This window comes from Cucurbita moschata, unplaced genomic scaffold (genome assembly GCF_002738365.1).
Source record: "Cucurbita moschata cultivar Rifu unplaced genomic scaffold, Cmos_1.0 Cmo_Scf00015, whole genome shotgun sequence".
NCBI lineage: Eukaryota > Viridiplantae > Streptophyta > Magnoliopsida > Cucurbitales > Cucurbitaceae > Cucurbita > Cucurbita moschata.
In genome coordinates, this window is record NW_019268531.1 from 4,532,713 (window position 1) to 4,555,265 (window position 22,553).

Sequence of the window (22,553 nt, forward strand, 5' to 3'; positions counted from 1 at the left end):
AAAAAAAAAAAAAAACACACACACAATTGAACGAGCCGAAGGATAACCAGCAAACAAGAAAAAGACATGAATTGTGTTCCCTAATGATGATCCTACGGACAAGAAGGGTATGTGCCAATTTAGCAGCAAAAACAGTTTCAGTTTGGAGGGTCTTACCATCAAATATGTATGTATTGAGTTGAAGAAAATGGAAAAAAAATATATATATGCATGTCAAATAATGATAAAATTGGCAGCAAATACACTATAATCTACCTCATTTCAGCTAAAACTTGAATTTACCCTTGAATTTGGTGTCAAAATGTTGTTACAAGACCTATACCAAGCTCTTCTGCAAGCTCATCCCAAACTGGTAGGAGTGTCAACACGACAAGAAACACAGCCAATGTGACAGCAGCTTTTCTCCACGTTCCGACTTCGGTAACGTCGTTTAAGCATGGCTTTTCGGGACTCCTCTGGAAAAAAAAAAGATTATGGCATAGCGGTAAATAAAGGGAACAATCCAAGCCTCCGAAGGCTTTGGTTTGCAATGTTATTGTGCCTTCTATGATGATAACATTACATGACATACCTGGCATATGAGAACATATAGTCCCCAGGGAAGCGATAATGGTCCACCAAGCTTAATAGAGAAGCAGGGGAAGAGAAATAGTTAAATGGAATCCAGAGAGCTTAAATGGTATTGTTTTGTTGAGACAAAATGTTAAGTTAATAGTTTGAATTTCGTGAAAAGAAAATCAGTAGTTTGACATACCACTCCTAACCCGAGCAGCGTGTAGGTCGTCAAACCAAACCCAACTAAGGCACCTTTTCCAAAAGCACCCTGCAAAAGCAATAGTAATGAGAACAAAGAATTGGAAGAGATGTTTGGTGCAAAAATTAATATCATCAAAGAGCTTGCATAATATCTTCCCCAGAAGAATGTAAATCTATTGTACTCTTCTCTCTCAAGCCTTCTCTTCCTTTCGAGCGTTATGAGGTGTAACAGCCCAAGCACACCGCTAGCAGATATTGTCCTTTTTGGATTTTCCCTTTTGAGCTTCCCCTCAAGGTTTTAAAAACGCGTTTGCTAGGGAGAGATTTCAATACCTTTATAAAGAATGTTTCGTTCTCCTCCCTAACCGATGTGGGATCTCTCAATCCACCCCCCTTCAGGACCCAGCATCCTCTCTGGCACTCATTCCCTTCTCAAATCGATGTAGGAACTCCCCATTTGGATTGTGAGATCCCACATCGGTTGGGGAAAAGAACGAGGCATTCTTTATAAGGATGTGGAAACCTCTCCCTAGCAGACGCGTTTTAAGGACTGTTATATGGGGATGGAGAAAAATCCCATGTACGTGCGTTATGACAAGCCTCAAAAGAAAGTTTAAAAAGTGTCCCTATTCTTTTAAAAGTTGCAATATTGCCCTTTGCCCTTTCATAAACCTTTCAAAACTACCCTGGAGTATAAACATTTTTAGAATTTTGGATAGAAATTGGGATTTGGAAAGATGTGGCGTCTGGCCATCCAAATTTCTATACTAGGTCTCCTCCACAATATTCTAGGTTTCAATTTCTAACCAAAGTTCTAAAGGATTTCTACTCCAAGGGTAGTTACCAATAATATTTTTCAATATTTTTCCAATTTGAAGCAAACGTATCACGTATACCTGAATCGCTCTTCCACCATCAAGGCAGCCAACTGGAAGCATGTTAAAGGCTGTTGTAGTCAAACCACACCTGAAGAATAAAGAGAATTAGAATAAAAATTAAGGATGTTCGGAGATGTTGAGGTAGAGAACAAGATATTCCAGAAGTAAGACTTACCAGCCGGCAATAACTAGAGGATGAATTGCAACAGTTGAGGCATGCATGGCCCTGGATGTTCAAAAGATAAATATATCAGCTTGTATTAGTAAAATAACATAGTGGGAGAGAACTATTGACGTATCAGTAATGTTCAGACAACTTGACGTACGAACATCTCCATGACAAGGCTACAAATGGTACGACTGGGATTAGACCTATCAATTAAAGTTTTTCTTCATATTGTGAATGTTATGAATATTATATTTGGTTCAAACTATAACTCTAGCCACTTAAGCCTATTTAATCCTGAAGTCAATTTTGTCTCTGATTTTCAACAACTTCTAATTACGTCCTTTTGATTATACTTCTTTTTAGCCTCTACTATTAACATCAATAACCCAAAGCTGATATATCTTGAGGATTGATGGAAGAGAGAGTCCCACATCAGCTAATTAAGGGATTGATCATGGGTCTATAAGTAAGGAATATATCTCTATTGGTATGAGGCTTTTTGGGGAAACTAAAAGCAAAGACATGAGAGCTTATGCTCAAAGTGGACAATATCATACCATTGTGGAGAGTCGTGGTTCCTAACATGGTATTAGAATCATACCCTTATCTTAACCATGTCAATAAAATCCTCAAATGTCAAACAAAGAAGTTGGAACCTTCGAAAGTGTAGTTAAAAGTGACTCAGGTGTTGAACAAAGGGTGTACTTTGTTTGAGGGCTCCAGAGAAGAAGTCAAGCCTCGATTAAGGGGAAGCTGTTCGAGGGCTCCATAGGCCTCAGGGAAGGCTCTATGGTGTACTTTGTTCGAGGGGAGGATTGTTGGAAGAGTTGTCCCACAACGGCTAATTAAGGGGTTCATCATGGATTTATAAGTAAGGAATACATCTCCGTTGGTTGAGGCCTTTTGGGGAAACCAAAAGCAAAGCCACGAGAGCTTATGCTCAAAGTGGAGAATATCATACCATTGTGGAGAGTACTTCTCTAAGTTGGCATGATATGACAGACTCAACAACATGTCATGTCAAAATTGTTAATGCAAATAAATTCTGTTAACGGAGATTTGCAGTAGAGATAGAACCATAATCTTGAAGTCTATAGACCAAATGGAAACACTTTTTAATATAATGTCAAGTACTGAATAGACAAAATATTCAAATTTTGATGGAAAATTTGTGTTTTTATCGATTTAATAAATTATTATTTTATGATAAACAAACTGTAGAGGCAAATAAGTAACATACGCATAACCAAGAGTGGCTCTACTGATGAGTCCAAGGAGCAGAGAACCTTGAAACAGCATGCTAGGGACTTGCACCAAGTCTCCAGCTGCATCTGGATTTGATGAAAGCAGGAGACCAACAGCAAACATGGAAAACGACAATGCTGCACCAGCAAAAGGGCCAGCAAGTGATACGTCAACTTGGGTACTCCGATCAGGAATAATCGACTTGAACTATCAAAACAAAAGGCAAATAATAAGCATCAGTACTGCATCTTATACAGCATTAAAATCTTTAAACCACAGTAAAAACCTCAAATACGAATGAAGCATTCAAAAAAGTAATAAACTATTAACTACCATCCATGTGTGACTAGTTTTTATGTGCAAGGATAGCAAATATGTTTACCTGAGTGATTGCACCGAAACTGCCAAGAGTTATGTTAGGAATGAAGTAAGGAATGCTGAGTTTCACTTTCTTTGGAAAAGCTGCCAGAAAATGCCCAACTTCCTGCAAATTAACGACTCCGTTAGACATGTAAAATTACATGTGTAAGTGATTGCGCAAATACAGATACGCCCCAAAACTGACCTAGAGCACAAAACCATTTTTTTTTTTTTACAGGAAACAAAACCATTTCATTGATATGGTGAAATGTGTACAAAAGAACCTATCAAGATAGATTTACATGAAGCTAGTCCAATACTGAAGGAGAGTAGATAAACTATATTTACAAAAAGGTTGCTTTAGAGTTTGCACCAAGAAAATGCTAAAAAAGAGATAGATTCTAAAATGGATGTTATCCCTGCTTATTCTCGTTTAAGATGCGACCATTTCGTTCCAAGCATAGGCCCCAAAAGAAGGCTCTCATGAAGTTTAACCAAAGATTTTATCTCTTCTTTGAAGAGATGACCCATTAGTAACAAGATAGAAGGGAGAAAATGTCACCTGGGCGAGTCAAGTTACTGCAGAAATTAGAGGTAATAAAGTCCCAAAATTCATTTGTAAACCAACAGTTTCTGAAAATATGGATTTGTGATTCGTTCAAACAAATAGGGCAGCAAAATGGAGACAGAAAAATCCAAGGAGATTTCTTCTTAAGGACATCTTGAGTGTTGATACTCAAAAAACTGAGCTTTTATAGAGAACTTAATCTTTTTGGATAGGTACCCCTCCAAATATGTGTAAAAACCGGCAAACTTCCACGAATTGACCACCACTAATTCTTTCATAAGAGATTTTATAGAGAACCCCACCATTTTTTTAATAACCAGCACTATTTGTCATCACTTCTAGAAGGTGAAAAGGGCTCAATTAGTGTCGACAAGGACACCCATTCCATAATCCCCTCTTCCAGCATGTTCTGGGGAAGAGATTCCAAGATGATTCGTTGGACATTCAAAGGTCAGCAACGGTTGCATCTTTCTTAAGAGATAATGCATACAGGGCTGGGTATAATTCTTTAAGAGAATTCCTTCCAGTCCATATATCTTCCAGAATGATGATTTGTCTCCTTGGCACACTTTCCTTCCACAGTATTTCTAGATGAGGTCGTTTTGTTTATCAATGAACTTCCACAGTCCTTTGGACGTGTGCAAGGAGTAAGAACCCGGCCTTGATCCATAATGATTTGTTCCATATTAAGCAACAACCACTTTCCTCCAGAGGGCTCTTTCCTCGAAATGCTCCTAAGTGTCTAAAAATAACTATGTGGGAATATAGCTTGGATCCCTCACCAGCCAATCCCACAGTTGATGTGCTAATTCTCATGAGATGCCAAAGGCCCTTTTGTTTCTAAGTTCACTAGAAAGTATTTGTATACCAAACCCCCTCAAGTCCCTTTTAAGATAAGTCCTTCAATAGAATGATATCCTTGGATGTTCATAACTACAATGGACTATTCAGTGTTATTCAACACTTCAGAGAAAATCTATCAGCATAAGCAATAATTACATTAGATTAAGAGTAAAATGTGAAGATTGATAGTTTTCTGACATTAAAATTGAAATAAAAGAATGTACCAGAGGAAATCAAATGACAGGTGACATGACATCATTGAAAAGGTAAGGAATTAAAAAACTCCCTAATAATCTAAAATCCAAAAAATGAGTAGTGAACAAAATATTCCTTCACTTTCCCATGTTGATCGATGATTTAACACGATATTAGAGCAGGAATTGACCAAACTCTTATGATATCATTTTCTCTCCAATTAATATTGATATTCACTGGTTTGATCTTCTACAAATTTTCAAGTCCACAAGTGAGGAGGAGTGATAAAGTATTAATAAAAATTCTAAATTTACCGTAATCCATCCACTTAAGCTTTTGAGCTTACAAGTAAATTAACAATATCCTCAGTAATTTCCCCCTCAAAAACAATTCTAATCCTCGTCTTCCACATGTTTCTAGAGAACTGTGCAGAAGGTATACAACCAGAGAGTAAAGGGCTTATAAGAAAGTTGCTGAACAGGGGAAATTTAAAGATGTAAACTAAAAATTTTAATGGTCAAGAATGCAGTCTGAAAATTTAGTCTCTTATCTGACAATGAAGAGGTAAAGAGACGGTTATCACAATCCCCGTGCTTTTCGTGTGTTGAAAGCAAAAGAAAAAATAAACAATTTTGTGAATGCTTCAACTAAGAAAGATGGAAACTAGAAGATTTCACTCACATGAAACAACAAAACCCCCAACACACCATATGCTAGAGGCAGAGCAGAATCTACAAATGGAACTAGCAGCTCCATATCTGGTGGTTCGACAGCATTGGGATCTGTAAAGTACTTCACTACCTCTGGAGGAAGGCGATTGATCTGTCCAAGTCAATACGATACAGTAAACTATTTACTTCAAAAGTGACAATTAAAGAATGGCTAGAACCATTAAGGATATACATATACGCAATGAAGTAACGAAACGCATGTAGAAAAGTTACACACAAGCTGGCACAGCATAAAAACACATATTCCATGCATCTTTAGCTATCATTTTGTCAATTCATCAAATCAAGTTTATTCTTCAGTCTATCTGATCACGAAAGTTCTATAAGTAACTACCTGAGATGCAATTCCTAGCTCCACGGAGGAGCCAATAGTTAAAAGAAACAACAACAACGCAATAACATATTGCCAAAGTGTTGTTGGACCGGGTTCTGAGACCTCTTTCCGCAACAAACCAAAACTAACACGTGGACCACCGCGTGGATCTGGACCTTCTGAATTTGGTTCCTCCACCATAAAAAGGTTGTACTTATCGCCCGTGACTTCAATGAGCTGACTTTGGAGTTTGGAGAATACCTCTTCTCTTTTACCCCTTAAATTCCCAAGGAAAAGAATGCCCTCCCCAAGATCTCCAAACGCTTCTTCTTTGGTTACCCAGAAAGTGGAGTAGCCAAACAGCTTGTCCTTTATTAATTTTACATCAGAAGGATCAACCTTCTCTGGTCCAAGAAGTTCCATCAGTTTAAAAGAATCAACCTGAAAGTTGTTGTAAGCTGGTCCAATTGGAGACAAATTCGATGACTGAAACAGGAAATAAATCACAAATTAACAGATTCAGCTCTTAGAAATGCATCTTAAAGTTCTCTTGAGCTAGATCAAAGACGACATTCTAAGTTGAAAGCAGTACAATAGTTATTATGATGCCACAATGACATTCAGCTATAAGAATGCAGCCAATTTTCATTGAAGTTCATCAACAAAATGAAAGAAAAACGATCAACAATTTATACCCTTGAAGAAATCGATGGAGGAGTCTTCTCAGAATCAACCTCGCCGCCACGCCTCTCTTCAACCTCTTCAGCTGATACCGTCGCCGTCACGGCATTCGACTCCTTGGGCGAATCATCCTCTCTGTCGCCTTCGTTATGGCCTTCATTATCTGAACTAAAACACACAAACCTACCAAAATCTCCATCAGAAACCAAAAGCCTTCCCCTCTTCGACCTTTTCCCGCACAAGAAACATGAATTCTTCAACCTCCTAAACCCCAATAACCCGATTCCCTCCCTCGCAGTACAGCTCCTAAAACTCGACCGAAATTTGAAATTCGCGGCTCCGATACTAAAACTACAGCTCGTAAGTGTTCCCATTGAACAAAAAACCGAACAAACCTTCCAACAGAAGCTTCCTTCGCCGAATACACGTCGCCTCCTTGAAGGTGCTTGGCTCAATGCAGCAGTAGGAGAAATGAGTTGAAGCAACAAATAGTAGATAACGCAAGGTTCATATCAATCTAAGAACATGGAGAGTTGAGCTCGATGATGCTTCAATGGCGGAAGGATAACAGAGTAGAGATGGATAGAATTCTTGTTCCGCTGCTGCAAATTGCGATTAAGAGATATCAGAATATCCATTTGAGAAAAATCCATAATCAGAAATATCTTTTCTTTGCGGCAAAGAGAAAGAGATTGACAAAATTACGTGTAAAATATCTTTCTTTTTTTTTTTTAATTGGTTTTAAAAATTATTTCTTTAATTTATTCAAACTCTTAGCTAGCAAAGCTACAACACTCGTTCTAGTGCATCAAGGTGTTCCATGACTCGTTAGTCCTCTCTTCCATGGTGTTGCACTACCTTTATACACCTGACTGAAGGAGGTTTCGTCTCACCGACATTTATGTCTGACAAGATAAACCTTTCGTTGGGCATCTTAAAACAAGAGGTGGGGTTCGGTTTCTCTTCGCCAGTTTGCTTTTGTCTAAAAACTACGCGACCATTCGATCTCTCTCAGTTACTCGTGGTCCCTATCTTGAAGGTGTGTGTTGTGAGGACCGACTAAGTGTGATTACATTTGATATACTCTCAGTGTCGGAAGAGATCGTGGGTTGCGGGTAAGAGAATTCCGGCGCTCGCGCGTGTTCCGGCGACCTCGTAATCTTTTTAACCTCAGTAACTTGATCTTCTAAGCTACAATATTGGAGCTGAACTATTTCATTCTTTGTAAGATTCCTTATGAAGTGAAAACATATATCAATATGCTTACTCCTCCCATGCGTAACTAGATTCCTTGATTTTTACGGTAGAGCTATTGTCTAAAATATAGAGCCGTATGACTTTCTTGCTTTCTTCCCGCTACCTCAAGTAGTCGCCTAAGCCATATAGTCTATCGAGAGCTTACTGCTACTACTATCAGTTATGCTTTAGTTGTTGATAAACCCACTACTGGTTACTTTTTGAAACTCAATGAGATAACGGTCTCGCTCAACATGAATACATAGTCAATCAGACATTTTCTTTAATGTTATTATTGTTAGGATCTCACGACAACATATACTCAATCCAGATAAATACAAAATATATATATATATATATAGAAGAGAGAAATTATAAACCAACAAAAAAAAAAAAAAGAACAGTAGAAATCAGTTTACTATATATATATAGTTTTACCAGTCATATAACTATCTACCATATATAATTTTACTAGATGAAGTCATCTACATATATAATATAACTATTTACCCTATATAGTTTTTTTTTTACGGTTGTTTACTACATATGACCATTTACTTTATATGTCATTTGTTGTATATAGCTTTACTATTATAACCTAAACAGTAAATATGTTGTTTACTATGACGTTTTACTATTATAACCTAAGTGGTAAACACAATTAGCACAGTCAACATCAATATAGTCCATTAGATATTTTCTTCGTTCTTTTGGGGTAATGTATAATTCTTTTCACGACTTGCAAGGGAGACTCCTTAGACTTTGCATGAATCGATTAACTTTACACGATGTACATGATGTTTAGTCATGTGGTTATTGCATATATTAAACAACCAACCATTTGCTCGTGCAACATCTTGTGAATTTCTTTTCCATTTTCATCTTTACCCAATTTACTTCTTGGAACCTTTGAGTTATGAAAATAATTTGAATTACTCATTCCAAATCTTGTTGAGGATTATTGGAAGTGAGTCCCACATTGGTTAATTTAGTAGAAGATCATGAGTTTATAAGTGAGGAATACTATCTCCATTGACATGAGGTCTTTTGGGGAAACCCAAAGCAAAGTTATGAGATCTTATGCTCAAAGTAGACAATATCATACAATTGTGGAGATTCGTGATTTCTAACATGGTATCAAATTAAAGTCATGTCAATAGAATTCGTTGAGAGGAGAGCTCACATTTTTTTTTCGGTCTTTACCTTGTATCTTCCTCGTTTTCAATTGATTGAAACAAAACACCAAGGTATACACAATCTTGAAGCCCTAGCGAGTACGAGAGATAGAGATTGGTAAGAGAGGATGTCTGTTGAATGAGAATTACATTCAATTATAGCAATATTCACAATTATCAAAGTCAATGCACGCTGAACTCAAATTCTTTATCAGTCACCCGTAAAATTATTTGCACGGAGTTACATATGAAATATCAAAGAGTCGTCCAAAAGCATAATGTCTCTTATAGTTTACGAAGTTTTAAAGAATAGCTATCTTGGTTAATTATTGCTATTCTACCGTCAATTATTTACTAGCTAGATGATGTGGATTCGAGCATGTTCGTTAATATAATGATTTAATATAATTTTTAATTTTTCAAATTTAATTTCTTAATTTTAAAATTTTCTATATATCTATAAAATACAAAAAAAAAAATTATATACAATTAAATTTTATTTTAAAATTTGAGATATTTATTACATGTAAAATTAAATTTATTTAGAAACTAATATATACAAATCCAACCAAAATATATATATATATAAAATATAAATAATATTAAAAGGATTAAATTAGAAATTTTCAAACTCGAAGGTATATGGGCTTGGGCCAGAATTCAAACCTTTGCAGAGGCCCAAGCCCAAAAACACTGACTCCCTCCGCGTAGGCGAAACGCGGCTGCTTGGTGTGGACGCAATCGGAGCTTCATGTCGCAAACTATGGAGATGAAGCTCCAAAGGAATTCAAATCCACAGACCGCCATATTCTCTCGCTCTTGGGCAGAACCTCCATACGCAAGTTCAGCCAATTCCTGCAGCGATTATGGCCGCTTCATCCTCCGTTTCCATCGCCCTCCTTCTCCTTTCCATCCTTTCTTTGTTCCTCGTCTTCCATGCAGCCCCCGACACCGCCATCAAGAGTATCTTTCTTTCCCTTTCCTAATTTCGATGCTTGTTTTTTTTATCCTTCTTAACTTTTTTACGAGGTTTTGATGTTTGTGCGTGATCTTCTAGTCCGTGAGGGAGGGATTTTCAATTGGGTTTGTGTGGGGGGAAGCTTGATTTGCAGTCAGGGTGCTTTTTGATCCTTTTAGGTGGGATTCTGAATTGATGCCAGATTGATTCATGGTGTTTTTAGAGATTTGACTGCGGATCAGGGTTTGTATTTGCAGTTCGATTCGTTCGTTTTCTTCCGCTTTGTTGTTTCGTTCGAGCCGATTGTAGGTTGTAACTAGTAAGCAGTTCTTTGTCAGAGTAAAAATAGAGGAAAAACGCGTTCCAGGATCTATGAGTGTGTCAATTGTAAGTCCTTTTTTTACATGTATCAATGTGCGTGGTTTTATCATCAAGATGGCCATTCAAAATTCGGTGTGTGTGTTTGTTACTTTCAATTGAGTTTCATAATAATTTTTCAAGATCCGTATGTAATACAATATATCCTTTAATTGTTCTTTCGTGCATATTGTATCTGATATATGTTTGTTGATTTAACGTTCTGATTTTGCATTATCTCGTTTGTGTAGTACAGATTAGTTAGTAACAACCTTGTGCGATTAATTTCTTACTACAATTATGTTTTTTACAATTGATAGGTATTGACCTCGAGCACCCAGCTGAGGACATCTTTCCGTCTTCACTTTCTGGAGGCAGTGATTTACAATGTGATCGTGTTCGGATTGCTGGTCTTTCAAGATTAAAACTTGGAAGCTTTGCCAGTTCTTTTCGGATCACTGCAGTTCCGTCTGTTGCTATTCCTGAAAGACAACATACCAAAATTGGGGTTTGTTTTCACTGGTAGGTGGAGTACCATAGACTGATATTCACTGCTCACTAGCCTCTTCTAAACTGAAGAAGACACGAGTATTGGTGCTGCTTACAATTTGCACTGTTCATGGGCAAGTCTCAACTCTCAAGGGATATGATTCAAAGTCTTTTTGAAACATTGGATACTAGCGCAACTACAAGTGAAAAAATTAGAACCATTTTCTTGTCTACCAAAGCTGTTCCAAAACATCACTTCTAATACTTTTCACCATAAACTCTGCAGGAACAATTCACTTGGATTGTGTCAGTGTGAAAATGAAGAGTGGAAAACTTTTCAAAGGGGATTGTGGAGTTCCACCATGTCTCCTTATGAAGTTAGATATATTGATGTTAAAGTTATTAATGTCACGCCTCTAAGTGGTCCTGTGACAATTGCTATTGAAGAAGGTATGTATAACATTGGCCATTGAGCTTCCTCAGTCTTAAATTACTTTACTTGTATGTTAATTTCTTTTCTAATTTCTTGCAGATTTCCAACAGTGGCGACTATTATGTCTAGCTTTGGGATTTATGTTGCTGCTGCTTGCTCCTGTTGTCAGCAGCTGGGTTCCTTTTTACTACAGCAGTTCGATGGCTATCGGAATTTTCCTCGTCGTGTTAATTATTCTTTTTCAGGTACTAAAGATTAACAATAAAAAAAACGATAATTTTTCAAACTCCCAGTCCTAGTATATGAGGATAGTTTGTTTTAGTGGCTTTTTGTGCAAATTTCTTTTTTAATGGGAATTGGAGGTGGGTTGGTGCTAAAATTAAATATTCTGCTTAAATTTTTTTAATTTTCCTATGTTTTGTTAGATAGATTCTTAATCACGAGATTCGTAAAGCTTGGAAGAAACTAGGGATTATCTCAGGTTTAGTTTAGGTTATGATTAACACTTACGTTTGATAAATTAAACCTGATCATTTATATCAAATCCTATCAACTAAATAATGAATAAATTACAATTGAATTAATAATCCTATGCGATTTGTCATTATAATTATGAAACCTTCTTTAACATGAATTTTTCACGTATGAAATTGTTATATTATACCTATCAACTCTTTGTCATCTTTTCTGTTTACAACAAAATTTCTAGCTCAATCCAGATGAGGTCACCATGTTTACAAAATGGTCGTTTATCTAAAAAGCAATTATAATTTTTTTTTTTTTGTTTTTTATATTAAAGGCAAATATATTTATCCAAGGTTTAATCTTAGTGTAATCTTTATTTTGATACAAGTAATTACTGATGATTTCTCATTTACTTCAAGGAACCATTTCTCATGGTTTCCGCATGAGAGTCTTCTCATCACTTGAATCTCTGGGCTTTTTGTTTAAAATGATGGAAAAATATTGAAATAGTTTATCCACTACTGCTTTGTTTAACAATTTCATTTCTTTTCTACGGAGTTTTCATTATTAACCGAATTATGTCTTCCCATGGGCATGGTCTTTGTGTGTGGGTTTGTGCGTTTTCCATGAATTCAGTGTGCCCCTCTTCAATTAGCTTCCTCCTTCATCTGAATTTACAAATTAAATACATAAATTTGATCAACCATGCAAGTTTAATTTAGGCATTGGTATCTTCTCCTTTGAGTTGTTATTGTTCAAGTTCTCAGATGTGCTGTTCGATGTTTATCTGATTAACTTATGTAACATACTTGTGAAGTTTAACATTTGATTGAGGAATTAAGACCTAAGACAACATGGCTAAGATTTATTTTTCATAAATAACCACACACAATTAGCAATTACTGGAAATAGATGGTGGACAATTTCCCTTACAAGATTTGGATAATGCAAAGTTCACAAGCAAGTATACATAGATTTTAGCAATGAAAAATTTGAGGCCATTCCATATCTCTCTCAATTTGATGGTTGATGAACCAGAACCTTCCATGCTAATATCTTATTTACAAGCTCACAATATTTTCTTCCCCTTGCTTATTTGTTCATTATGCAGGGAATGAAGTTGTTGCCAACTGGAAGGAAGAATGTACTTTATCTCACTGTCTATGGATCGGTGGTGAGTATAAAATTAGAATTAGAATTTTCGTATTGACTTATTTCAGTTGAGCATTCCTTGAAAGTTGCCTCATCGTCTTTTCCAGCTAGGAGCAGGATCGTATCTTGTCCACCACTTTGCAACATTGGTAAATTCGATTCTTCTCAGTTTTGGACTGAAAGAAGAAATGCATAATCCTGTAAGTCTAAGCTCCTCTTGTTTTTACTCTTTAACGAATTTCAAATGAGATTCTTAACTTTACGTTCTAGTGTGCATACTTACAACATATTGGAGTTTGTTACATCTTATGTATAAGCTTTTATAGTTTTTATTTATTTTATTTTTTGGGTTAAGTAACATATGGAGGTATAATTAAAAAGAAAAAAAGAGAAAGGGGACAGCCTAAAGGCTTGGAGCCAAGGCAGATGTATAAGCATATAGTTTTCTTTTCTTTCATGCAGTCTTACTTGTTTCTGTTTTTACCTTACGATATTGTGACTTTTGGAACCTACCTAGAGAATTGTGTAGCAAAGAAGGTATGTGACACTTGTGTTGGCACTTATATTTATTTAGAGGGATCATCTATTCGTTTCTGTTGAGGAAAAAGAACGATAGACCTCTATTTTCCTATTCAATCGTATGCATGAGTTAGAAAAAAAAAATGGAACTGGGGCTAAGATGAATGAGATGCGGCAACACACAAAAGATTTTTTTTTTTATAAGAAACAATTTCATTGATGAATGAAATTTACAAGAAGAAAAGGGGATAAGAAAGAGTCCCAATCCCAAATGAGTTGCAACAAAAAGAAAAAAAAAATGATAATAATAATAAAGAATGAATGAAAACCTTCCATAAATCTAAGGACTGAGATCAGGCACCTATGATTCCAATCGCATTTCTTTCCATTTCTATTGATTTATGTGCTAATTCTGAATCCTTCCTTCTCATATGCTTACAGGTTGCCATCTTTTTACTTCTGGGGATCGTTCTTTCTGGAGCTGCCTTGGGTTACTGGATTGTCCGGAAGTTTGTGATCTCGGAGGATGGGAATGTTGATGTTGGTGTGGCCCAGTTTGTAAAATGGGCAATGCGTATTATTGGAGCTACGTCTATCTTTCAGGTTTGCCAATGTTTCTGTGTCTTCGGATTTGTGCCATATTTAAACTTTGAATTAAGAATTTCAAGAACAAAGAGGGGGAATCATTTAGAAGTTGACTTCTTGATCTACCCTTTCCAAAAATTTTGTTCAGATTGTAGACATTTTTATCAGTTCCGATTGGTGTAATTTTTTCCAAGTTCCTTTACTGTCATGTATTTTAAGTCTTTAAAAACAATATAGTCAAATGTTTAACTGTTCTGTGGTTCATTTATTTTACAGAGTACCCCTGATGCTCCTTTAGCACTTGGTGCCTTTGTTTTTTGTTGGGCCGTCTGCTATCTTATCTGTTCTCTGAAGCGGTGTGGTACCATGTAAGTCATCTGCTCGTCTATTTACTTTCCGAAGTGGTGTGGTTCGGTCTGAGTTCAATATTACTTACCTTTCCACTTCCTTAACATGTTTAAAGCAGATATTTTTCAATCAAATTTTCTCACTCTGGAGCAATTTTAATCATTTTTATGCTCTGCTTCATATATAACAATTAGAAGATCTCGCTTGTTTAAATGTTGGATATGGACATTTGGTAAGGGGCTATTTCATCTTCTTCTTGAATTGAACTTTTCTAAGTTACTATGGTTGGGTTGGGGATCATTTATCATCCTAAAAGTCATGCAAAATAAGTATGTTTAATTGATCTTGGGAAACATAAAACATTTCATCTCTCCTTTTTACCTCTTTTTTATCTTAACTGATATGAACCAAGAGACATCAATCATACAATATATTTCAATGAAGATGTGAAGAAAATGTTGTTGAAATTATCAAAAGATATTTCAATTCATGCCATATCGAAGAAGAAAGTTTCATTGTTATAAATTTAGAGGGACAATTTAGAGTAAATTAGAGTTATTATATTTTATTGATGTATTTTAAGACTCTTTATTTACTTTAGGTTACATTTATATCATGGTTAATTATGGCCATAAAGTATAAATGTTACAACTCTTGGAATGCCTTTAATAGTTCCATTTTGAGGCGATATAAAGCCATGTATGTTGTATTTGTAAGGAGACTTGGAAAATATAATAAAGGGAGCATTTGTGCGACTAAATTTCTTTGCAATTCTACGTAGTTTAGGTTGCATGTAGAATCATTCAAGCTTGATATAATCAATCTTGCTTGTGGAGTGATTCGAATCTCAAACAAATGTTCTTGTCTTGAGATATTTGATCAACAAGAATCATTCAAGCTTGACATGATCAATCTTGTTTGTAGAGTGATTTGAATCTCAAACAAGTGTTCTTGCCCTGAGATATTTGATCAACAAGAATCATTCAAGTTAGACATGATCGATCTTGCTTGTGGAGTGATTCGAATCTCAAACAAGAGTTTTTGCCTTGAGATATTCATCAACAAGGTAATCCGAATCTTACTTCCCTTGTAGTGATTTCCAAGGCAAAAACTCCACAAACAAGATCGATCATGTTTAGCTTGAATGATTCGTGTTGATCAAATATCTCAAGGCAAGAACACTTGTTTGAGATTCGAATCACTCCACAGGCAAGATTGATTATGTCAAGCTTGAATGATTCTACATGCAACCTAAACTACATAGAATTGCAAAGAAACTTAGCCATTGGCTAAAGAAAGCACAAATGCTCTTTTTACTACATTTTCCAACTCTCCTTGCAAATACAGCATACATGGCTTTATATAGCCTCAAAATGAACCTATAGAAAGCATTCCAAGAGTTGTAACATTCAAACTTTATGGCCTATGGCCATAATTAACCATGATGTAAATGTAATTTGAGGTAAATAAAAAGTCTTAAAATACATTAATAAAATACAATAATTCTAAATTACTCTAAATTGTAATCCACCCAAAATTTATAATAATGAAACTTTATTCTTCTTCAATGTGGCATGAATTGAAATATCTTTCGATAATTTCAACAACATTTTCTTTACATCTTCATTGAAACATATTGTATGATTGATGTCTCTTGTTTCATATCATTAACCATAACAGTGGCTTCTTCATATTACCTCCTTAAAAGACGGTCAAGTATGTGAATCTTGCTTTAATCTAGTAGCTAGTGGCGAAGGCGTAGTCAGCTCATCTATTTTTACCATCGGTACTGTTTACCTTATCTATTCATACTTTTGTATTAGTTGCCCTCTACCTAGCCTCTTAGGCTGTTCTTTCTTGTGTGCTGGATGTGGTTTCTGATATATATAAGATACTGATCAGACCATCAGACTTCTAAAATTGTTCTATTTTTGTTAGGAATCAATCATATTCTGGATCTGGTGGCCCTTGGCACCGGCAGAATAAGCAAATTGTTAGGGAGCAGATTCATCCTGAATTCGCTGGCCGATCATACCCTCAAGACCGGAAATGGAGAGTTTCTGATAACCACACCCCAGCTTGGTCGAGTTTTCCTGTTAAAGGTACTGTTTTCTGTTGGCCGTTTGCTCTATTGCTTCTGCTTTTGTACATTTTGACTGCCATTCCTATTCCTGGTTTGTTCTGCCTCTTACCATTTTCATTGCTTGATGTGTTACTTGCAGGGGCGATCTCACCGTCCTCCGGGATGCAAGATCGGGACTACTACTCAACCTTCCATAAGACCCATAATCGAAAGAAGTTCACAAAGAAAGCCTGGAATGATTTCACTAGACATTCGACCCAACAAGCATTGTCCGAGTTGGCATCAACCCCTGAATTCACAGATTGGATCATGGAGCATGCAGATAGGATTCAACTTCTCCCAAGTGATGATAGTTCAGATGAAACTGTTGGAAGTGAATCTGATTCAACCAATGAGGATGTTGTTGGCAGTGGCAGTAGGTTCAGCTTTCTAAACTGGTAAGACTAAGTATCTGTATCTGCTGCTAACAAGGATAAGTAGAATCATCTAGACTATTAGGTTCTAGGGAAATTTGATTGTGCAGGTTGAGATGAGCTGAGTTTGGCAAATTTTCGAACCACAAATCGAACAGCTAGAAGAAATGTCTCATAGATTAGGCAAACTTGGCCCGACACTTCACCGGTATCACATACCGTGTCGTGTCGAATGATTTATTCATCGTGTTTGTTGAATTGGGCAACATGGAATTGAGTCAATCCAAGATGTTACCACGACCACCCGACACTAGGACCGTTGGGCACCTCTACACAGCTGATGTTATGCCATTTTTTTAGTCATGGAGATTGAACTTACATGCCTTGTGTCTTTTTTTCTCTCAAGAATATTCCAATTGTAATCATCGTTGTTTTATAGTATCTATCATTTAAGTGTCTAAAATTTCAAGCACATTATCTTGTGGAGACATTTGAACTTTTTACATGAACTTATATGTGAAGCTAAGGGAAGAAGTTTTAAAGCTCAATTCAAGGGTGAATGAAGAACAAAGAATTGATCAAAATATAATTTTTGTTGTTATATTATTGTCTCAATATTTCCATTCAAATGTTCATTTAATTGCTCAATTATAATTTTGTACTTCGAATAGATATTAAATTTAGTAATTTGTAATTAATTTTGATGTTTGTGGGATATAATTGATATATATTCTTTAGTTTCAATAATACCTTTAATTTTTTTTTTTAAAGAATTTTTCTAAACTTTTAATAATATAGATTTTAGAATTATACTTTTTTATTTATGGTGTCTAAAAATATCAAAATTTTCAAAAGTTTCATTAATATCCTTAAAATTTTAAAAATTTATACACACTTTTAACAATTTAAAAAGTTCTTATGTAAAATTAATATCTTAACTTTTAGGGATAAAAATTTAAAAAGTTTAGAGATGATCTACCAAAATTAAAATAGACATATTATAATAATCTTTTTTATTTCTTTTTAATAAATATTAAAAATGTTAATTTACTCTTAAAATTTAATGGTTATTTTTTAAACATGATATCAAAGAAAAGGGTATTTTTAAAATTTTTATCTTTTTTATTTCTTTTTTAATAAATATTAAGAGGGTTAATTTAATCTTAAAATTTTATGTTATTTTTTAAACATGATATTAAAGAAAAGGATATTTTTAAAATTTTTAAATTTTGAAGTATATTAATGAATATATTAAAGAAAAGGATATTTTTAAAATTTTTAAATTTTGAAACATATTAATGAAAGATTTTAAAGTTTTAAGAATATTTTTTAAATAAATATTTTTGAAACCAATTAATAGAAGATATTATTTAAAAATATTTAAATTTTATATTAATTTAGAAAAATACTATTTTTTTTTAATGTAATTAGATAATTTAGGAAATGATCGTATATTTATAATAAAAAATATTAGAAGTGGGAAAGATAGCGATTACTGATTTTCCATTGAATAAAAACTCAAAATCCTTCTCCCCCAAATCTTCGTTTCATTCTCTCTGTAAAATCTCCGGCAGAAGCTTCACAATTCCATCCCCTTCGCACCCTCTCTCCTTTTCAGGTTCGTATTCTCGGCCTAGGGTTTTAATTCCGCGTTGAATCCCATGATCATCTCGTTTCTGCAGCCATAACAAGATGTACTCGCCCAACAACAGCCCCTTAGTTTCTCCGACGAGCTCTCGGTCTGTTACTGAAACTATTAATGCCTCACATAACTTTGTGATCAAGGGTTATTCTCTCGCTAAGGGTATCGGCGTGGGAAAGCATATTGCTAGCGAGACTTTTACCGTCGGAGGTTATCAGTGGGCTATATACTTCTATCCTGACGGGAAGAATCCGGAGGATAGTTCAGCTTATGTGTCAGTGTTCATTGCCTTGGCCAGCGAGGGCACTGATGTGCGTGCCTTGTTTGAGCTCACTTTGGTGGACCAGAGTGGTGAAGGAAAGCACAAGGTGCATAGTCATTTCGATCGATCGCTCGAGAGTGGGCCTTACACGCTCAAGTACAGAGGTAGCATGTGGTAAGAATTATGCTTCTTAATGTTTGAGTTTTCTCCTTTTTGTTGTCAATGAATGAATTTAGAACCGTGGGTAACGATTAGTTGCATGATGTTTGATCAATTGCCATTCATTTTGACATGTTTAGAGGATGCTTAGCAATTATGAATATGGATGCCTTAGATTTTCAAATTGGGAATATATGGATAAGGAATATTTTTCTTCCTTTTAGCTCAATATTGATAGCTAAACAGCAAGGTGGTTTCTTAAACCACTCTTATTATTTCGACACTTACTGTAGTTGTCGAATCACAGTGATGAACATATGGGATAATTAATGAGGTACCCATGGGATTTGCTTTATTGCATACCCTGCAGGCTGTGTGCTAAATTGTCTATCAAACAAGAAACTACTTTTTTTCCCTCCAAACAAGAAAAGAAAATTTTAATTGAATTAATGAAACTTGCAAAAATCCCTCAGGTACTTCGATTCCTTGGTCATACTGGAGTTATCTCCATCTCCCCTCCCTCCTTCGATTCCCTGGTCAAGCTTCAGCTATGCTTGGATCAGTGGACTTTCCTTCAAACACAAACAGGTCATACTTGCAAAAATTCCTCAAGTACTTCGAGGAGTTATCTCCATTTCCCCTCCCTCCTTGATTTGTCACGGCAGCCTGGATCAATGTCTGCAGGGTTTCAATAGTCAACGTCACTGTTTTGGAGGGCGGAGACACCGCCTGCTCTGGCTCTTGCATTGGTGGCATTTCCCTCTGGGATAAGTCATGAGTGGGGTCGGATTCAGTCAGAGCATGCGTTTCATTTTATAATTTCTGAAGCCTAATCAACTTGATTGCTCGACTTTTGTCTTTGTCTAGCATCCCTATTTGTCGTACTAGATATATCTTTGGAGGCTTTTGCTACGAAGAATGAGAAACTTTTCAATTGTGCAATTCCATCTTTTCCTTTGATAATGTGGCTTGAAAGTTAAGCATATATTTGAAGAAAATCTTGATTGGGGAGTGGATGCAACCATACTAGCTCTAGTGCACCAGTTCCATCTAAACCCTGTAGTTAAGCATGCTTGGGGACCTAATATTATGGTGACTGGTGACAACTTGATAGTAAGGGTGGTGAATCCTAACATATGAACTACCGTTAGCTTTTTTCGTTTTCATATTCAATCCGTTGGAGCATTTTAAAACAAGTGAATTAACTAATATTTAATTTTCTACATGAATTTCTTTTGCGCCTTTCTTCTTGATAACCATCTTCTTGCTATTGGATATATGATGAAGTACATGATCTTTGTAACTTGGTCTGAAATCAAAGATTGAACTGGCATAAATACATTAGAAAGTATGTGATTGTGAAAAGGATTACTTTTCACTTTTTTCTTTCACCAAATGGATTGTATGCAAGCTCGTTTTATGGTTTTTGTAGTTATTATTAATAATTATTGTATTATTTCCTTTGGTCTTAGGGGCTATAAGCGTTTCTTCCGAAGGACTTCACTTGAAACATCGGTTTTCCTTAAGGACGATTGCTTGAAAATAAATTGCACTGTTGGTGTTGTTGTATCTGGAATAGACAGTTCAAGACTACACTCCATCCATGTCCCTGAATCTGATATTGGAGCTCATTTTGGCACATTACTGGAAAATGAGGAGGGTTCAGATGTCACTTTCAATGTGTCAGGGGAAAAATTTCATGCTCACAAGCTAGTACTGGTCGCTCGCTCTCCTGTTTTTGAAAACGATTTTGTCAACATGATTGAAGAAGATAATGATGAAATTCATATAACAGAAATGGAACCTAGGGTTTTTAAGGTGAATTCTCTAAAAAAAGCTATTACTTTTGCCACTTCCAATATGTAATTGGCTGGATTTGTAGCATGTCCAGTGTGCTTATTCTCGTCTGGTGACAGTTTCTTGCATTTCATCTGTGCAGGCTCTGCTACATTTCATTTATAGGGATACTCTCCCAGAAGATGATGAGTTCTTAGAAGCAAGCTCGTCTTCAGTTCCATCTTTACCTGATTCATTACCTGCAAAATTATTAGCTGCTGCTGATAAATATGATTTACCCAGACTTAGATCGATGTGTGAATCTGTACTTTGCAAGGACATATCTGTCTCCTCTGTATCCCATATTCTGGCCCTTGCTGACCTCTATCACGCTGCTGATTTGAAGTCTGTTTGCCTAAAATTTACTGCTGAAAATCTTGTTGGTATGTGTTTGGCCGACTCTCATTGAAGAATTAGCATTCTATGGATCAATTTCAGCAGCTATGCATATGCCATAACATGGAGTAGAATTATAACATTATGCTTTCCGGTAATCTTTCTTAGTTGAAATTTGTGCACGTCTGTTGAGCATTTGTTTCTGTGAATTATCCTGCTGAATATTTGTCTTTTAGGTGACTTGGGCGACATTTTACTTTTCTGCTTAGGACTGCGCCAGTGTGCCGGGCCGTTTTTTCTCCTTGACACCTTACAATTGGTCGAAGATACTTCGTGATTGTTGGTGTGCATCTTCTTCAATAAATGCTATCGATGTTTGCTTGGTGGTGGATGTATCCACGCTTATTATTGTTTGTGTTTTTCTACCGTCTTGAAGTCGCTAATAATCTAGGATTTGAATTGATGATGCAGTGTTGTCTGCCTAAATTTTGGCCCTTAAACCACAGGTTACTATTTTATTTTCACTTCAGAGTTCAAGAATCTCATGAAATCAGGATTTTTTTTTCATGCTAAGAGTCTGACTTGTGGATAAACTATTTTCCGAAAAGAAATATTATCTGCCACAGTCCATTTTACGTACTCCAGGAGGAAGGCTTGCGGGGGGGGGGGTTAGTCCTCGAGCTTGAGATAGGGCTGTATTCTTTTTGTTAAGATGAGTGGATACTGTTCTGGTTGTGCACACATACACTATGATGAATGGATACTGTTCTGGTCATGTACATGTACACTATGATGAGTGGATACTGTTCGGGTCGTGCACACATACACTATGATGAGTGGATACTCTTCTGGTCGTGCGCACGTACACCATGATGTGCATTATTTGAAGATATCTTTTCTCTTTATCTTGAATGTTGACAACTTCTCTTTATTCATAATGTCTGATTGTCCAAAGGTTTGATGCAGCTGTAATGCAATCTAATGGGTTTGAGTTTCTCAAAGAACACTGTCCATTGCTGCAGTCAGAGCTTTTGAAGACTGTTGCTGGGTGTGAGGACGAGGAGGAGCTTAGCGGAGGAGGACAAAGTCGTAGCGTGTGGGCTCAATTCTCCGACGGCGGGGATACAAATGACAGGAGTGTGAGGCAACAGACATGGAAAAATGGATAAAGGAGTCGAAGCCCGTGGATGCAGCATTCAGATGGCGGTGACGCCTGCATACCGAAACCCAGGTGAGAAGGCTAACACACATACTTGGTAAGTTACTATTGTGACTTGTATAATAACATCTATGACATGAACTATCTGTTGTATGTGGAATCAGGAAATTGGTAGTTGTGGTTTGATGAAATTGCTTTGCCAAGATG

General features: G+C 36.0%; 3 protein-coding genes across 4 annotated transcripts; 2 read left to right on the top strand and 1 right to left on the bottom strand.

Annotated features, from left to right (window-relative positions):
• Positions 1-152: 152 nt before the first annotated feature.
• LOC111453811 (probable zinc metalloprotease EGY1, chloroplastic) lies at positions 153-7,411 on the bottom strand. The gene is made up of 10 exons (XM_023095053.1): positions 6,754-7,411; positions 6,080-6,544; positions 5,696-5,836; positions 3,431-3,532; positions 3,044-3,255; positions 1,810-1,860; positions 1,653-1,722; positions 755-823; positions 572-622; positions 153-455 (listed from the first exon to the last, which is right to left on the bottom strand). The coding sequence occupies exons 1-10, from the start codon at positions 7,111-7,113 to the stop codon at positions 297-299; spliced, it is 1,680 nt and encodes a 559-aa protein (XP_022950821.1). The 5' UTR covers positions 7,114-7,411; the 3' UTR covers positions 153-296.
• A 2,496-nt stretch (positions 7,412-9,907) lies between these two features.
• On the top strand, positions 9,908-17,422 carry LOC111453832. The gene is made up of 10 exons (XM_023095092.1): positions 9,908-10,113; positions 10,786-10,987; positions 11,241-11,404; positions 11,487-11,632; positions 12,964-13,026; positions 13,112-13,204; positions 13,965-14,126; positions 14,385-14,476; positions 16,395-16,558; positions 16,679-17,422. Exons 1-10 carry the CDS (start codon positions 10,017-10,019, stop codon positions 16,978-16,980), a joined length of 1,485 nt encoding a protein of 494 aa, XP_022950860.1. The 5' UTR covers positions 9,908-10,016; the 3' UTR covers positions 16,981-17,422.
• Positions 17,423-18,448: 1,026 nt separating this feature from the next.
• On the top strand, positions 18,449-22,551 carry LOC111453683 (BTB/POZ and MATH domain-containing protein 4-like). 2 transcript variants are annotated; one of them, XM_023094877.1, is made up of 4 exons: positions 18,449-19,030; positions 20,488-20,833; positions 20,955-21,234; positions 22,154-22,551. In XM_023094877.1, the coding sequence occupies exons 1-4, from the start codon at positions 18,645-18,647 to the stop codon at positions 22,354-22,356; spliced, it is 1,215 nt and encodes a 404-aa protein (XP_022950645.1). In that variant the 5' UTR covers positions 18,449-18,644; the 3' UTR covers positions 22,357-22,551. The 2 variants fall into 2 exon arrangements, with proteins under 2 accessions (XP_022950645.1, XP_022950646.1); XM_023094878.1 differs by having other exon boundaries at positions 22,143-22,245.
• The last annotated feature ends 2 nt before the right edge of the window (positions 22,552-22,553 follow it).

Excerpts from the sequence above, each read along its gene's own strand:
- LOC111453683 (XM_023094877.1), top strand. The coding sequence starts at position 18,645 with ATGTACTCGCCCAACAACAGCCCCTTAGTTTCTCCGACGAGCTCTCGG. Across the intron at positions 20,834-20,954 it reads TGGAACCTAGGGTTTTTAAG|GCTCTGCTACATTTCATTTA; the intron begins GTGAATTCTCTA and ends TCATCTGTGCAG. Across the intron at positions 21,235-22,153 it reads TACTGCTGAAAATCTTGTTG|CTGTAATGCAATCTAATGGG; the intron begins GTATGTGTTTGG and ends GGTTTGATGCAG.
- LOC111453811 (XM_023095053.1), bottom strand. The coding sequence starts at position 7,113 with ATGGGAACACTTACGAGCTGTAGTTTTAGTATCGGAGCCGCGAATTTC. Across the intron at positions 5,837-6,079 it reads AGCTAGGAATTGCATCTCAG|ATCAATCGCCTTCCTCCAGA; the intron begins GTAGTTACTTAT and ends TGACTTGGACAG. Across the intron at positions 1,723-1,809 it reads CCTCTAGTTATTGCCGGCTG|GTGTGGTTTGACTACAACAG; the intron begins GTAAGTCTTACT and ends TTTATTCTTCAG.
- LOC111453832 (XM_023095092.1), top strand. The coding sequence starts at position 10,017 with ATGGCCGCTTCATCCTCCGTTTCCATCGCCCTCCTTCTCCTTTCCATC. Across the intron at positions 10,114-10,785 it reads CCCCGACACCGCCATCAAGA|GTATTGACCTCGAGCACCCA; the intron begins GTATCTTTCTTT and ends TACAATTGATAG. Across the intron at positions 14,477-16,394 it reads CTGAAGCGGTGTGGTACCAT|GAATCAATCATATTCTGGAT; the intron begins GTAAGTCATCTG and ends TATTTTTGTTAG.